Genomic DNA, 12,065 nt, shown 5'->3' on the forward strand with positions numbered 1-12,065 from the left:
TAGTAAAGTTGCAAAACTGCCCTTTATCTATATTGGTTTAGATAGAAAGTGGCAAAACTGCCCTTTATCTATATTGGTTTAAAGAGTAATATGGCAGATCTGCCCTTTTGACTAATATATACTTGTATATATATAAGTGGCAAAACTGTTTTTTATGTCGATAGATGAACCCGCTTTTGATATGAAGTAATAATGCGTTTGAAATTGAATATAAAGCTATATTACAATGTTATTTCAACTTTAAGGGGGAAGTTTGATCTTGACATTCAGACAAGATTTTGAACATCCGCTCAATTAAACCATATTTCCTGCATTTACCTCCGGGTCGCGAAACACTTCAGAAAGCAATAAAGTTGAGTTTATCGGTAGCAATTATTTACCATTTATTTGAGGAAGTTATAAATGTGGGTGTCGAATTTTAGCGATTTGTAACATTTTTTTTATTAGGAAAAATGAAATTAAAGGAGATTGCAGGAATAGCTTTCATAATGATATTCGTTCTTTGTTCGGAAGCAAATGGTAAGGCAATTTCATGATATGCGTGTAGTATTCTTTTATATTTGATTCTTTTTTCTATAGTTTAAAGTGACACTCTTATTTAAAATCACTACTAACAAACATAAACTTTAAGTGTTAAACCTTTATTTCTGACTCGACAATGGGTTTATAAAATTAAATAATGACAACAACATTATAACCGTGTATTTAATAGCTGAAAACACAAATATCTTAAATGATTGGTGAGTTCTAAAAGATTTACACTGATCTGCTATCATCACATAAGGTTGAAATATCGTGTTTTCTGCACCTTACTTTAGTTTAACTCGGTATCCATCATTGTTTTCGATATTTATTCATCATTTTTGGTATATAAAGCAATTGTATTAATTGTGTTAAATATTATTTGGGAGTAAGAGTGCATCTTTAAGATGTCTTGATGGCTATGAGACAATTGTATACTGCCAACACACTTAAAAGGAATCAAACCGCGTTATGCATTTTAGCTCGTATAATAAAATAGTCGCGAATGTTGCAAAACAACAGTTTAATAATGGAACATGAAACTTGATACACTTGCTTACTATAACACTGAGCTTATAAATGACAGGTTCCATAACTGTGGCTACACTTTTCCTGGGTCGCGTTCTTTGAAAACCTGGATAAACGTGTGAGTATTTGCGTTAGCTGGTCGGGGTCCTTTTTCTGTTATGGTATTCATAACTAATCTGATATATCTATATATTCATTCCATTCAGAATTGTGCACAAGGAACCACACAGTTCATGATCAGCATACAATTATCATTGGTGAAGCCTGTGAATGGAATGTCAAGGCGTCTGATATATTCGCCAAATTGTTCTTCACGGCTTCGCGTCAGGAAAATGATGCCCAATCGTGTGGTACAGGTGACAGTATTGAGGTAATGTAGGACTAGTTCGGATATAGTGAGTTATGAACGAATGACATATTTCATAACAATTCCATGATACAATATTACTCATAATAGCTATCGATATCATTAATAACGGTGAATAGTTAAAGTATATATTTCCATATCAGTATGTTGCCGAACCCTTTTATCCTTTTATCTAAGGTTATATTGTAAACCCGGATCTATTGCTCCTGCTTGTGTGTTCAAGTACGTACAAAGCACTTGTGTTAAAAGGAAGCAATAATGTTTCATTTAGATTAAACCACATCATGATAAACTTATCTAATTTTCATTCTGGAAAGATGTTTCTTTTACATACCAGGAATCCATTCATCGCGAATACTTTATGTAAATAATGGTAATTGAAGCGTTGAGTCTACTTGTAATGTTTTGCTCAACCGTCGGAAAAGTGGTTGGGGAACAACTTACAGGAAATCTAGAAAAACCGCCAATTTTCTTGCCTTAGTACCGCGCTTGATTTAGGAAAGATTGTCAAAATGCCTGAGGTCGGAGATGCTTCTCAAACATCTTTAAAAACCATCCAAACAATTCTATATCATGGATATCTAGTCTCACAGGGACTGTCAAAATCATGCTTGTCGGGAAGTCTTCTCTATAGAACACAAAACATTGATAAGTGCATAATGAGCTAAACGAGTAAATGACATACGTAAGTGATATTAATAATATATGTCATGTGATTCCGTTCCGGATAGAAAAATCCGACCCAAGGGCACCTGCGTTACCGGCCACGCAGCGTGCCCGAGGGTCGGATTTTTCTATCCGGAACGGAAACACATGATTGGTATTTTTCTAGCACACCTTAAATTACATTCTTTTGTGAAAAAAAAAACAAAATGAAAAAGCGCATTTTTGTACATTTCACCAAAAAGCGCGTGTGATGATGTTTACTGACGTCATGACGCGCAGTAATTTCTATTCACTGCATACGTCAAGAAGTTCCTTCAGTATCACTTCTTTTAATGGTTATTTTGTTTTGTTTTGAAGGTATATTTTGGTAAAGTTAATGTTTATGGAACTCATCTATTGAAATCTTATAATTATGGTTACATAGAGTGTAAAATAAAAGAAATAAAAAGTATTACGTCACAGCGCGTGACTCATCTGGCATGGGGGGGGGCAGATGAAGTTTTCCAGCACGGCTAAATTCACCGGAAATGCCTATCCGGTGTGCTAGAAAATAAAATCCAAAACAAAGGTAAACACTTTTTCAACTGTATCTGGAATAATAGATGATATTTCTAAATACAAACAAATAAAATAAACGCTTATACGAATGTTTGTTGCAGTAGCCCAACCGAAAAAAACACGAAAAAACATCACTCAAACCATTTCTTTTACCCCTGGAGTAGACAAAACATCGTTTTTTACCAGTAGTTTCTCCTGTTTGAAATAGTACAATGAAAAAAAGGGGGGCAAGCAAAGCCTAGACTATATAATCATATCATTGTTAGACCAATGTTTTGCAGAGACTAAACCAGAGACATACAACGTCACAAAATGACAGGCATAAAACGTGAATTATACAACGTTACAAGGCAACACACACTAAACGAGAGACAAACAACGCCACAAGGCAACAAACACTAAACGAGAGACGAACTACGTCACAAGGCAACACACACTAAACGAAAAACAAACAACGCTACAAGGCAACAAACACTAAACGAGTGACAAACAACAACACACTAAAAGGCAACAAACACTAAACGAGAGACAAACAACGCCACAAGGCAACAAACACTAAACGAGAGACACACAACGTCACAAGGCAACAAACACTTAACGAGAGACAAACAACGCCACAAGGCAACAAACACTAAACGAGAGACGAACAACGTCACAAGGCAACACACACTAAACGAGAAACAAACAACGCTACAAGGCAGCAAACACTAAACGAGAGACAAACTGCGTTACAAGGCAACACACACTAAACGAGAGACAAACAACGTTACAAGGCAACAAACACTAAACGAGATACAAACAACGTTACAAGGCAACACACACTAAACGAGAGACAAACAACGCCACAAGGCAACACACACTAAACGAGAGACAAACAACGTTACAAGCCAACAAACACTAAACGAGAGACAAACAACGCTAGAAGGCAACACACACTAAACGAGAGACAAACAACGTTACAAGGCAACAAACACTAAACGAGAGACAAACAACGTTACAAGGCAACAAACACTAAACGAGAGACACACAACGTTACAAGACAACACACACTAAACGAGAGACAAACAACGTTACAAGGCAACAAACACTAAACGAAAGACAAACAACGTTACAAGGCAACAAACACTGAACGAGTGCCAAACAGCGTTACAAGGCAACAAACACTAAACGAGAGACAAACAATGTTACAAGACAACAAACACTAAACGAGAGACACACAACGTCACAAGGCAACAAACACTAAACGAGAGACAAACAACGTTACAAGGCAACACACACTAAACGAGTGCCAAACAGCGTTACAAAGCAACAAACACTAAACGAGTGCCAAAAAACGTCACAAGGCAACAAACACTAAACGAGTGACAAACAGCGTAACAAGGCAACAAACACTAAACGAGAGGCGCACAACGTTTCAAGGCAACAGACAATAAACACGAGAGACACACAACGTCACAAGGCAACATACACTGAACGAGAGACACACAACGTCACGAGGCAACATACACTGAACAAGAGGCACACAGCGTCACGAGGTGACATACACTGAACGAGAGACACACAACGTCACGAGGCAACATACACTGAACAAGAGGCACACAACGTCACGAGGTAACATACACTGAACGAGAGACACACAACGTAACAAGGCAACAAACACTAAACACGAGACACAGAACGTCACAAGGCAACATACACTTAACATGAGACACACAACGTCACAAGGTAACAAACACTAAACACGAGACACACGTCACAATGCAACATACACTTAACATGAGACACACAACGTCACAAGACAACAAACACTAAACACGAGACACACAACGTCACAAGGCAACAAACACTAAACACGAGACACACAACGACACAAGGCAACATACACTTAACATGAGACACACAACGTTACAAGGCAACAAACACGAGACACAGAACGTCACAAGGCAACAAACACTAAACACGAGACACACAACGTCACAAGGCAACAAACCCGAGGCACAGAACGTCACAAAGCAACAAACACTAAACACGAGACACACAACGTCACAAGGCAACAAACACTAAACACAAGGCACACAACGTCACAAGGCAACATACACTAAACATGAGACAAACAACTTCACAAGGCAACAAACACTTAACACGAGGCACGTCACAAAGCAACATACACAGAACGAGAAGCACAGAACGGTACAAGATATGTTACAATGCAACAAACATAAAAGCGCAGAAAATACAATGTTGTTAAACAACAAACACTAAACACCAGACACAAAATGTTACAAGGCAACAAACACAAATCACATCAATACCAAAATATCGTGCACAATTTACAAGGTCAAATTTACATCAATACCAAAATATCGCCATTATAAATGCTTATTTTACCGCCTTGGTACAGTAAAAAAACTAATTCCTAAAAGGTGTTTGTAACGGGGTATTGAGAATAGTTAACTGTGTAAACCATTATATGGTGCCAGGTAAGGGAAGATCTACCCGATAACACAGTAGCCACCTTGTTAAACATCAACTGCGCTACGCCTTATATGGTCCATCTCATGTTCTCGTTGACTGCGAAGGTGAAGGTCAAGGCAAGTGGAGCAGCCATTATATTGAACATGACCTTCAAAGGTACAAATTGAATTTCTTTGTAACATAACTGTTTTATTAATGCCGTTTTATTTCTAAATATCAAAACGATTATCGTGATCGTCTTTGAGCTTTTTTCATGTATGAACGAACATTTGCAAATGTATCAATTATGTTATTGTTATTGTTTCTTGAAATATAATAAAGCCTCTGTGCAACACAAACTCGTGATTCACAAATTAATTTTGAAATTTTTCTCAATTGGTATTTATTAACTACATAGTACGTGGTATGCCTTTTACTAGTTATATGAAATTGCAAGGCTTTCAAGAATATTTTGTGAAAAAAACAACTTCTTCGGTATTTTGGCTTAATCTGACACTGATAAGAAGTACATGATTTCGCATTAAATAGAATGTAAAACTTCCAACATCATGTTTAGACTTTACCATAAGGTTGAAATAACATGGGTCTATTTCACAATATAGTAAACCTGTTTAATTTTAACGGATATTTCAATGTTTGAATATGACAGAATATAGAAAGCAAAGCTTCTCCGTTTCGTCAAAAAGAGAGGAAAATTGCCGAGAGTTTTTAAATACTAAAATGCAAACTGGAGTTAGGATGCTCTCAATGGGGGAAATGCTGAAACCAACGGAGCATGGTAAGGAAACTCTTAGATTCCAGTCATTTATCTATGAATACAAGTAGCAATGCCCTTTTAAATAAAATTGTATTCTTTTCTGTATCGTTGTTTCCTCAAATATTGATTCGGGGGGGGGGGGGATAAAATGCACTAGCCACGCCATCCGTTGACAAGTGCATTTCCTCCATTGTTTCTTACTTTCAGAATGCATAAAGTTCAACCACACTATCCTCGATTCTAACAACGAAACGATTGTGCGGGGAATGCAAACCTGTGATAATAAATGCTCGGCATCAGCCTTCTTTACTTTCCATGTATTATTTATCGACTTTCTTTTTTTATAACATATACTTTAAGCTTGCATCCATAATTTTCCGTTTTAGTGAACATTAAACGAAATACGAGTTAAATTTTGTTGTGATAGATCAATAACTTAGTATCCAATTATTATAGGATACGGTATGTTACTGTTTGGATGGCATGCAAGCGATTGTTACCATGGCGAAATATTGTTCCTTTCCTTGCCAAGAAAACCTTCGGGAAATGTGTGGAGGGCCGAACTACCTAACAATTTACAGTTCAGGTTCATGACACTTTTGTGGATATAGCAATCGGTTAAGAACCACGTTATATAGCAAACACATATTTTTACCTGTATTTGTATGGGACAAATATATATCATTGATGTTGTCACATACTATGAATGATCGAAAACCGTTAAAAACATACTGTTGAGTCTTTAATTAAACACGTTATTTGTTTCTTTATTAAAATACACTTCATATATTGCAGACTCAATTACTATCTGTCAGTTCCTACAAACAGGCTCCGATGCTTTATTTACACGCACATATGCCCACTGTTCAACACAACGAAGAAACATTTGCCAAGACGGTGATGGTTTGGTTTGTAAACGTGAATTCCATACAAATAACATTATATTGCAACTGTTAAACAAATAGGATTAACTATCCTGATAGTGATTAAAAGAAATATGAGCTATTTCATCCGAGAGGTTATAAACAGTAACTGTGCATCATTCTTTCAGAACTTTGTGGACAGACGTTTGTAGAACACAAAGGTGCCTATAATTTTACAGCCAAACCTGGTATTCATGAATGTAACTGGGAAATCAGTGTGGAGTTTGACGTCGCAATAAACGTGAGTGCTGAGATGGACACTCAGTCAACCCTTCAGACATGTTTGAAACACAAGTTGAGTGTGAGTAGTTTTATGATTAAATTGTTTAGAAACAAAAAGTAGTAATAATTGCAAGAGTTCAATGTATATAACCCTAACTCTAGAAGTAGTGCGACATGATATTCGTTCTTGGTTTTTGTTTTCTCTTAGAAAAACGTAATGCTTTCAATTTTGAAATACATTCAATTTGGTAAAATTTCGTAATCTTGAGTCAAGTCAATTTGATATTTTATCATTTCAATTTAATACACCCTGGCAGTCTCGTTAGCAAACTTACACTATGTTTTTTGGGGGGTGAAAAATAAGACGATCGAGCCGATTGAACTCTCTTCGGGTATGCATTTTGTAAATTAATTACGCGTTGTATGGTGCCTTAATTTTAATGCTTATATTAAGAAATTCAATTAAAATTGAATTACAGATTTTCACGAAAACCCCTTCGACTGCTGATTTAACAGATAAGTCGTTATGTATGACTGGACCTATCGATTTTTTCGGTGTGGGTCCAGTCTTTATCAACTTAAATACAGATAGCACAACATCAACCACAGTGATCTTCCGATGGAAGACGGATACCACACTAGATAGTACAACAACTTACACTAGTAAGTAGTATGTATTTTGTTTTAGACGTTAATGTATATTCTAAAAAATGAACATATTGAGTTTGGATATGTTTAAGCACAAGGAACAGTACTATTTGAATATATTCATTGTACCGAGGACCGGAAACCCAACTTATAAGAATGTATTTACTGTTTGCTTCACTTTTTGAAGAACTCGAAGATGTCATAGAAAATAATTCACCGAAATATATCGATACGACACAAGATCAAGGCCAGGATGAGCGGGATAGGGAGTCAGGTAAAAAATAAACTGTCGACGTTTGGTAAAATCTAGGGATGCAAACGAATGGCAAAATTGATATTCGAATATTCGGTAATTCTTCCGATCGAATATTCGAATATTCGATAACCAAAATACCAAACCAAACCAAAATACATCTTTTCGAAGTTGTATTAAACTATTATTATCATTCGCTTAAGTAATAGCCAATTCATTTTGATCCTACTTTGTCGTAGCAACTACGCGCGGCGGACCCTGATTTCCCCATATGAGCCTCTGAAATTCCCCATTTTATATAGAAAACGGTAATTCATTATGAACAATCAAAAATCAAAATCGAATAATTCCGCTGCCTTATATTGTGAAACAATGTGAAATTAGATGGATTCCTAATCATATGGCGTAATGAGCCAAAGGACGGTCTTTCCGTAGGACGAGCAGTCTCGTTCTGGGATAGACCTCTACCTTATATACCAAACCAACTCGGGAACTAGTAAAATGATAAAACGAAACATATATGAATTTGATTCTTCTACATCAATATAGGCAATATATCCTAAAACGCTATACTATACAGTAACATTTCAAAGCAAGAACAGTGCATCGAAACATGGAAAACAGTTAACAGCACATACATGTAACTGCATTATTGTAGCAAATGCCATACATAGTATCACGGCGATTTGAGGAATGTTGCATAGCTTAATCTGCAACCAAGACAGCACATTAGTGTGAACCAAGACAGCAGATTAGTGTGAAGGCCGTTTCCTTAAATCCTTAGTTGACAAAGGCATTGGTGTCACTTGTCCAATAGCAAGTTGTAAAATTACGAGGACCCGGCAATATGTCCCTAAATGACATATGACGCGTGTTTAGTGTATTGTCATCACATTTACACCTCTGGCATTAGGGGCCAATCATTGTAAAAACATGACAAACGAACTAAATACACAATAGCAGCCTTGTAGGTCAAAGGTTTTTTTTTGTTTTATTTATTCAACATTTTTTTTCGAATATTCGAATACCGATTTTGACATTCGAATTCCTAACGTTTGATCGAATATTCGAATATTTGAATATTCGTTTGCATCCCTACTACCCTGCATTACTAAAATCTAATCATTAAAAAACAACAATAAATAAACTGTCCTGAAAAATACATGCACATTTCGATGAAATTAAGAACATCACTGGCCAAGCAGAATAAATAATGTGTGAATTATCGTTTCAGATTTCTATTAAAGGATCAGAGATGTTGTTTTTGAGTTGTAGTTTACGTACTCGTATTTCAGTAAATTCTCGCATATTCAGTTTTAATAATACAATCTTGGGCATGCATGCCACAAACATTTAATTTCACGTTACTCAACTGGAAGTAGTGCAATATAACGTATAACGTACGAATATTTAGATCTTTCGTAAAGCATACCATCAAATGGCAACTCCATGATCTGAAAAAGCATGTGTATGCTCTGATTTTATAAAAAGAAATCAGATGAAACGCGGGGGCGTTTATGTATACAGATCTTCGGTAAAACATTGTCGTACCACCACATGGATATTGCACATAATGTTGATGCACCGATTTAAATCGAAGAAATCGTACTTTTCAGACAAGAAGATTGCGTTGTATATCCCTGTCACGATCTCAGTGTGCCTTATTGTTGTTGTCGCCATCGTTGTCGCGATATGCTTGAGGTACCTGAGCTAAAAATAAAAAAATATAAATAAAACACATAAATCTTGTTAAACAAACATTTTGCTAAAACATAAACGAGGTTAAAACTATTTTAAATATTATATTACTCGTGGTTTTACTGATTTTCAATCTAGGCGAAAACGTGGTAAGAAGAACGCTAGAAAGAATGTTGATGAGTACAATTATTCATACACAACAACCGAGGCTCAAACAATCCACTTGTTCAACGCGGAACAAAGCCATCCAGAATGCAAGCTAGGCGAATATACAGAGGTTTACAAACCACAGTTGCCAGGATCTGCGCATAACGTGAACGCTACGGGTCCAGACGCGAACAATCAAGAGTACCACACTCTACACCAGCAGCTAGAGCCCACCTACTCGGACCCTCAAGAAAACGTCTATAACGAAACCGTGCCACCCTCAACTGATGACGGGCAGTACGACGTTTCTTCTGTATCTCCTTTGAGCAAGAAAAGCGCACATAAATCGCATGGACTAACCGATAATGTTTACAATACCTCTCAGTCGCCCAACGATACCTTTGGCAATTACGACGTGCAGTACGACGTTTCGTCTGTATCTGCTTCCAGCAACGAGTGCGTCAAGAAATCAAAAGGTCAAACCGACAATGTTTACAATACTTTCAAATCGCCCGACGACACAGAATACTCTGAGGCGAACCTTTTTATCAAAGAATAAGAAACGATGCCGATAGACAATGGATACGGTATGGTCAAGACAAACCTAGTGGTGTAAGCTTTTCGATTGCGTCAAAATACAATATTAATCTTATAGCTTTGTCTTTATGAAAGTGTATAATATTATGCTACTTTGACCTTCTGACTACAATATCAAATAGCAAGCATCAGCTGAACGTCTGAGGACTGTATGTCATAGAAAGATGAGTAGAACCGGTTTTTAATTAAAGGTCACTATGACCTTAACCCTTACTGACCTTAATTTCAAGAATGTTCATCTACTGACCACGTGCATTAATCTCCCACCGTCCACCTATCCCAAAAGCAATAGTAGTCACATACTGACCACGTTTAATTGGCAAATCGGCATTTTAAATTTGGTCATTTAGCTGGTATGCATAAGCATATAGACGAGGCACAAGTGTTTATACACAATTAGTAAAGGTGATACACACAATTTTACGTTTAAAAACAGATGAACGATATTGTTGTTTAATAATACAAAACACTCTTATTCATTTCGTCAAACAGTCTGTTGTTGTTGTAGTTGTTGTTTTGTTGTTGTTTTTTTAAATAAGGTAAAGCACGACTAGGAAACAGCTTTTTCTGCTCGAAATTTACGGCATCAGAATTAAATGCCAAAACATAGTTTGGTATCATAACATGTTGGCAAGATAGGAAATTCTTTAACTTAACTAAACTAGGTCAGTTTAATATTGTCCAATGCTTTCTATGTATACCTCTGTTTTGGGGACATCATTATTTCAAATGCCTTTTTTATATGGACTTTTGCTTTAATCAATGTGTATAGTAACCGTAGTGAATATCATGTTTATGAGTATGCTGGTTCTATATTCACAAACATCAATACTTAAAAGTACAAATCTTTATATTTATTTTATCTATATATACCCGTTAAAGTGCCCTACTTTCAAAGAATTTCGTATTGAAAAATGCTGCCTACGTGGCAAATAGCCGGTATTTCAAACTATGGCTAAATGTGTAATTGAATATGGACACATGTGTATTTTGCAGTGTAATGTTTGTTCTTGTATTATTGTTTTAATTGTTTTAATGTTTTTTCGAATAAGTGTAATACATTTTGATTTTGTCCGTTCTGCTCCCTGAAACCTCGACAATATCGGATTTCACTTAAACGATTTCATTGTTAATAAATGTAAATATAGTTCTTGAAATACAACTTGGCTGCAGTCATCGCAAAGCTACTATTCATTGTTGTTTGGAAAATGACAGGCATGTTCGCATTTAAAACTATTTAATTCTTGTTGCACTTATATGCGTGTTACTGCAAATGCTTTTTTAATCCAGTATACATTTTTATTAAAAGTTTTTTGTAAAATTTGCTTAGCTCTAAAAGGTTACATGAGTTTCGCTTGCCAAACATTGAAAATGTTAAAACTCGACTTTTTAAATCACATGGTTTTAGTCCTTAAAACTCTCTTTAACAAAAGAGAGAAAATATGTTTGTGTTATTTCTCGATTCTCTAGAATTTATATTTTTGTAAGCATTACTTTTTGTCATGTTTGAATTCATTATGTATGTATGTCATTTTCCTGTTTTTATATTCATGATGGATGTGTTATCTGAAATAAATACTCTACGAAACTATTTTTAATTATAAAATACACCTATGAGAACAACTTACCTGTGATTCGTCAACAGTGTTATTATTATTTCTCCTAGGTCTTTCGATATTATTGGTTGTAAATTATCGTCCGTTT

The 12,065-nt window shown here is 35.9% G+C and overlaps 1 protein-coding gene across 2 annotated transcripts; it reads left to right on the forward strand.

The window, feature by feature from the left end:
• The first annotated feature begins 335 nt into the window (after nucleotides 1-335).
• Nucleotides 336-10,879, forward strand: LOC128218577 (uncharacterized). 2 transcript variants are annotated; one of them, XM_052926275.1, is made up of 12 exons: nucleotides 336-519; nucleotides 1,257-1,420; nucleotides 5,122-5,272; nucleotides 5,766-5,894; nucleotides 6,081-6,190; nucleotides 6,330-6,459; nucleotides 6,669-6,770; nucleotides 6,925-7,097; nucleotides 7,498-7,681; nucleotides 7,854-7,940; nucleotides 9,536-9,620; nucleotides 9,756-10,879. In XM_052926275.1, exons 1-12 carry the CDS (start codon nucleotides 453-455, stop codon nucleotides 10,321-10,323), a joined length of 1,950 nt encoding a protein of 649 aa, XP_052782235.1. In that variant the 5' UTR covers nucleotides 336-452; the 3' UTR covers nucleotides 10,324-10,879. The 2 variants fall into 2 exon arrangements, with proteins under 2 accessions (XP_052782235.1, XP_052782236.1); XM_052926276.1 differs by lacking the exons at nucleotides 5,766-5,894; nucleotides 6,081-6,190; nucleotides 6,330-6,459; nucleotides 6,669-6,770.
• Nucleotides 10,880-12,065: the final 1,186 nt, after the last annotated feature.

Source organism: Mya arenaria, chromosome 14, assembly GCF_026914265.1.
Source record: "Mya arenaria isolate MELC-2E11 chromosome 14, ASM2691426v1".
Taxonomy (NCBI): domain Eukaryota; kingdom Metazoa; phylum Mollusca; class Bivalvia; order Myida; family Myidae; genus Mya; species Mya arenaria.

Coding starts and splice junctions, on each gene's coding strand:
- LOC128218577 (XM_052926275.1), top strand. CDS start 453: ATGAAATTAAAGGAGATTGCAGGAATAGCTTTCATAATGATATTCGTT. Junction 7,682..7,853: donor TAGTACAACAACTTACACTA/GTAAGTAGTATG, acceptor CACTTTTTGAAG/AACTCGAAGATGTCATAGAA. Junction 7,941..9,535: donor TGAGCGGGATAGGGAGTCAG/GTAAAAAATAAA, acceptor CGTACTTTTCAG/ACAAGAAGATTGCGTTGTAT.